At 33.8% G+C, this 5774-nt stretch overlaps 1 protein-coding gene across 1 annotated transcript; it reads left to right on the top strand.

The window, feature by feature from the left end:
- Positions 1-1596: 1596 nt before the first annotated feature.
- Positions 1597-4115, top strand: LOC108545709 (tubulin alpha-1 chain). The gene is made up of 5 exons (XM_017897458.1): positions 1597-1810; positions 1941-2770; positions 2876-3039; positions 3140-3252; positions 3900-4115. Exons 1-5 carry the CDS (start codon positions 1636-1638, stop codon positions 3977-3979), a joined length of 1362 nt encoding a protein of 453 aa, XP_017752947.1. The 5' UTR covers positions 1597-1635; the 3' UTR covers positions 3980-4115.
- Positions 4116-5774: the final 1659 nt, after the last annotated feature.

The following is a 5774-nucleotide window of genomic DNA, read 5'->3' on the forward strand; positions in this document are numbered from 1 at the left end:
TTGAATGCATTATTTGAAAAACAAATTTCTAATGCATACACATAACTATAACATCATTTATTTAAAAATATACTATTTAGACCAACTAGATGCAGTTTTAGAGTCTACTAACTGTAATCAAATTTACCAAAGTTATAGTATACATAAACATTATTAAAAATAATTGCATATTTGTTTTATTGTTTACCTCTACCTGAATTTTGAATTCGTGGATTGTTTATAAATACATAATTTACGTGTTCACATTTTCTGTATGTTTACAAACATTGGATTGTATGTTTATTTTATTTGTTTATCTCGTAGGAGTTTGAAGTAACGATTGAAAAATAGGAACCTCGAATTCAAAAAAATAATTGTGATAGTGTCAGAATGACTTCTACACTCTTAAGCCTTTCTTTAGATATGAAAAAGTTGCTCTTAAAATGAAGGGGGTGTGGTTTCCTTTATAATTCTGGAATCAATAGAGAATTTTTCTATTTAATTAATTATTTATTGGGAAATTTTTATAAATTCTAATTAAATATATCAGTTTGAAGTTTTATGGTTTGAAATCTCGACATGTTTCACGCGGCAAGTAACAGATGGCAGTGACTTCGAATTCTCACCAATTTCTTTTTTCCCACTGTTAATTTCCAGAAATTCATAAGTGAATTCAAACTAAACTAAAACAACAATTAAAGCATAATTTACACCCACTTCCATTCATTTACACTTATTTGATACCTCGTCTGGAATGGTAATATTTGACAACTAATTTCTAGCTATTACTATATATACCTGTTCTGTCATCTAGTAGTGAACTATTCAATTATAATTGTATTTTATCAGCGTACAGTAGATAAAAATAAAATTCTTAAAAATTCATTACACAAGAATTGATACTCAAGCCTAACTTTCAAAATGAGAATCAATCACCTAATTTCCTTTCGTGTAATCTTTCATTTAACCCCAAAGTCATACATTTTTAGAAATACTGATATTTTTCGAAAACTGAGGGTGATAGTGCAATTTCGTTTTGTTTCAGGAAAGTACGCAATACATATTACAGATTTGATAGCAGTAAAAATTTGTTGTACAGTATAATTGGGAACGATTTGTCTTATGCGAACAGAGATTGTTAAAACACTATCTATTTTGTTAATATTATTCCTTAGCAACCGAAACAAAAGTGTTTAACATGATGTCTTGATTGTTCAGTTGAATTTGGACGTTCATCCTGCTGACATTCCTCTCACCTTTCCTTCCATCGATAATAAAAATTCGTCAAAATGGTAATTACTTCTCCTATTTTATTATCCGGATATGACTATACCTACACTGACAATAATTACTAAAATAAACGTATAAGATTTTTTAATTCTTTTGTTAAAAATTTGCATTCTCTATTCTGTAAATCGTAAATTATTTTATTTATTACCAATATACAGTACTAATTTGTAATTAAGTTAATTACAAATTATTACGAAATATTAATAATATTGTACACATATATTATATTTTTATTATATTTCATTAGAAACGATCAATAACTCAAAATAAATACAATTAATATTAAATAAAATTAATTTTAATAAAACGTATTTAATTACGAAGCGTGAAGTACTGTCAGTTCATATCGGCCAAGGCGGTGTCCAAATGGGGAACGCTTGCTGGGAATTATATTGTCTGGAACATGGCATACAACCTGATGGTATGCTTCCAGCACAAAGCTGCACTAACGATGACGGCTTTCAAACTTTCTTCAGTGAAACTGGCGGTGGAAAATATGTTCCCCGAGCCGTATTTCTGGACCTTGAACCCACAGTTATAGGTACACTTAATTTACCTACATGAATACCTACAAATTTACCTACAGATAATACACAAACTGCATTCAAAGTTAAATGAAGAAAATAACAAGAATATCAAGTTAATATACACACAATCACTGTTTATTTTAGACGAAGTTCGAACAGGAACCTATCATCAACTATTCCACCCTGAACAATTAATTTCCGGCAAAGAAGACGCGGCAAATAATTACGCTCGAGGTCACTACACTCTAGGCAAAGAAATAATTGACCTAGTTCTTGACAGGATTCGCAAGATTGCCGATATGTGTACCGGTCTTCAAGGTTTCCTTATCTTCCATGCGTTCGGCGGTGGTACTGGTTCAGGATTCACTAGCCTACTAATGGAACGTCTCTCTATGGACTATGGCAAAAAAGCCAAGCTAGAATTTGCTATTTATCCTTCTCCGCAAATTTCTACCGCGGTGGTAGAACCTTACAACGCCATCTTAACTACGCATACGACACTAGAACATTCAGACTGCGCGTTCCTCGTAGATAACGAGGCGATCTACGATATTTGTAGGAGAAACTTAGACATAGAACGGCCCACTTATACGAATTTGAACAGGTTAATCGGGCAGATAGTGTCGTCCATCACTGCTTCTTTAAGATTCGATGGAGCGTTAAATGTGGATTTAACGGAATTTCAAACGAATTTGGTTCCATATCCAAGGATTCATTTTCCATTGGCTACTTATGCACCGATTGTATCGATCGAGAAAGCCTATCACGAGCAACTGACTGTGATGGAGCTGACATCGTCTTGTTTTGAACCTGCAATGCAAATGGTGAAATGTAACCCGCAAAGAGGAAAATATATGGCATGCTGTTTGTTATACAGAGGGGACGTGGTACCTAAAGATGTTAATGCATCTATTGCGACTATTAAAACGAAGAGGGCGATACAGTTCGTCGATTGGTGTCCCACTGGATTTAAGGTAAAGAAAATTTTTTAATTATTTTAAAGAGTATATCTTTTGCGTGCGAGGTTTTCGAGAAAGTTTCAAGAAATAATTCACGATTGAAACTAATTTGATTTTTAGGTAGGTATTAATTACCAACCACCAACTGTAGTACCTGGAGGCGATCTTGCTAAAGTACAACGAGCAATGGCAATGCTTGCGAACACTACTGCAATCGCTGAAGCGTGGACGAGACTAAACAGGAAATTTGATCTGATGTTTGGAAAACGTGCTTTTGTTCATTGGTTAGTTATCTTTGGCCGGGACATGATTAAAAAAATTAGTTATACTTTAAGTTCTGAATATCTTTTTTGAATATTAAAATATTTTGGTTCTAAAATCTAGGTACATCACTGAAAGTATGGATGAAAGCGAATTTAATGAAGCGAGAGAAGATCTGGCTGCCTTGGAAAAAGATTATGAAGAAGTTGGTATGGATTCGACAGACGCTGGCGAGGGTGAAGACGAAAATTAAACGAACACCATATTCCTGTGATAGAGCTTATTTCATCACAGGGATAATTTTGGAAGAACGTACAATTCATATATTTTGTACAAGTTATACACTGTTTTTGTTGATTTTGTTTGTACTTGTTCCGTACACTGTTTTAATAGGTAGTTTTATTTTTAGTGTATGTACATACATTTCTGAACTTTTATGTTTTAAATAAAAGTTTATTTTCTTTGTATCTTTGATCTTTCATTTAAAATGTACATTATAAAAATGCTACAAGATCTTGAATGGCAGAGAATGTTAAATCGACTAGCTAACCTAATCAAATTTTCCCAATAAAAAATTATTTCAAACTTTTTAATATCCATTACTTCGATCAACTTCTTCGACCTATTATTTTTATCTCTATTTTACTCTTTAAAGTAATTAAAAAGGTAGGTAAGTAGTATTCCTCAGGAATAAGGAAAGACGATAATGATTGCAGAGAGACAATTTCATAAAGATATTAATTTCATAGATATTACAGGCTTTTTATTGTGTAGGACAGCACGCGGCTACACGAATTATATTACATATGTATAAATTCGTAATCGACAGCTTTACAGTTACAGAGAACTCTTATCGCACATAGAATCATCTTTCAATCTTGAGGGGAGGGACAGGGTGACATCTTTTCATCTTTTTTCTTTCCAAACTGCGACGTAACGGACAGTACACTCGGTGTAAGATGATATGAAAACGCGCATGCGCGCCCTCGCACTTTGACTCGTTTCCATTTCCAATAGGATACGCTGCAAATTGCTTTCTGTGCGTATCTCGCCGAGCAGTACAAAAAACTCATGATAGTATTAATAATAATTATGATAATAACATTAATATCAGTAATAATAATTATAATATTAATAATAATAATAAAAATAATAAAAATAAAGAAAACCTAGAAAAGTGTCCTCGCGTGACAATCAAAAAAGAAAATTCCAACTCGTCGATCGAGTTCGTCCACTATAAAAAAAAAAAAAAGAAAAAGAAAAGGAAGGTGTGTTCGCATGAAAAAACGGCGAGGGATGATTGGATTGGGGAACATGAGAAGAATCACAACGACGATGATAAAAGTAAAAAACATCGATCAATCGGTACACCGATATACAATGGTAATAAATGTCGATACGACGACAATGACCTGGTGGCATCAACGAGAGCGTCTGTTCATTCGTTTCTTCGAATAATAATCGGTAATATATCTATCTATAATAGAATATCGGTTGTCGGTAAAGCAAAATTCTCAATTGTTCATATAGGTTCGTGTTCAATTCTTTTCGACCGAGCTGATTCTTTTTCACTACTTTCCCTTTTTCACTTCAGTAAATTTCCGCTAGTGTGCGAAATAAGAAAAGCGATCTGACCACGGAGAACGACGTTTCGCTTTTGACACCTTACATCGAAGTCGAACGCGATTATGACTATTAAATTCTATCGTAAATAGAGTATCCTAATAAAAAGATTTTCGTTGCGCGTGTCACGTGACTTTTTATGTTTTGCTCGACACGCGCGATAATTAGCAAATTCTTTCTTTTAAAACTTTGTATTTTATAAAATTTCTGTTCTCTCTCTCTCTCTCTCTCTCTCTCTCTCTCTCTCTCACTGTCTCATACACTCACGCAAATGCACCTATACGATATCTTTCATACCTTTTTATCTCTCTCACTCTCCCTCTCATATTCGATTGTTTTTTAAAGACTGCCTCTTTCTCTCTTTAATTCAATACAATCATCATCATCATCTCATCATTTCTTTTTTGGATTGGCAGGCGAGTTAAAGCTGCCGCTCGCTGGACTAGAGATTTCACTACTGCTTTATTGCGCATCCGTTGTCCGACGACAATCTTCTTCGTTCACACTTTTGTCTCTGTCTCTCTTTCTCTTTCTTTCTTCCTTTCACTCTCTCTCTGTCGCTTTGCTCTCGCATCACCGGGAACGGCTAGGAACCGCAATGCCAATTCTCGTATCCTCTCTCTCTCTTCACTTTCTGTCACTTCACACTATCTCTGTCTCACTTTCTCTTTCTCTCTCCAGCGAATGTTTCTTTTTATTATCCTTTTTCATTTAAATATATAATTATGAGCACTTCTCCGCCACACGAACAACTTGTGTCTACAAACAATCTGTTTACCAGGGGAAGAATTGCTTAACCATTCTTTTTCGCCGGATTTTTGGGTACTATATGAAAATTGTTGAACGAGCAAACACAATTTGGCTATTATTGAACACGTAGTGGATTGCTGTTAAAGGGAAAAAGAACAAAAAAAATTAATAGAAAAATATGTGCTCTGTGATGCGTTTGTTATATCTCTAAAATCATGAACACACAACGAGGAATTGATTTTATAATGATCTAATGATTTAATACCGACTGATTTTTATTTATACTGCAAAAATGTTGAATATTATTGTTTCAATTCTGTAGTGACTAGAGTGAAAATGTGGCAGTTGTGTGTCTCCTGTATGTATTTCATATAAGGGATACTTA

This window comes from Eufriesea mexicana, unplaced genomic scaffold (genome assembly GCF_001483705.2).
Source record: "Eufriesea mexicana isolate 0111107269 unplaced genomic scaffold, ASM148370v2 scaffold500, whole genome shotgun sequence".
NCBI lineage: Eukaryota > Metazoa > Arthropoda > Insecta > Hymenoptera > Apidae > Eufriesea > Eufriesea mexicana.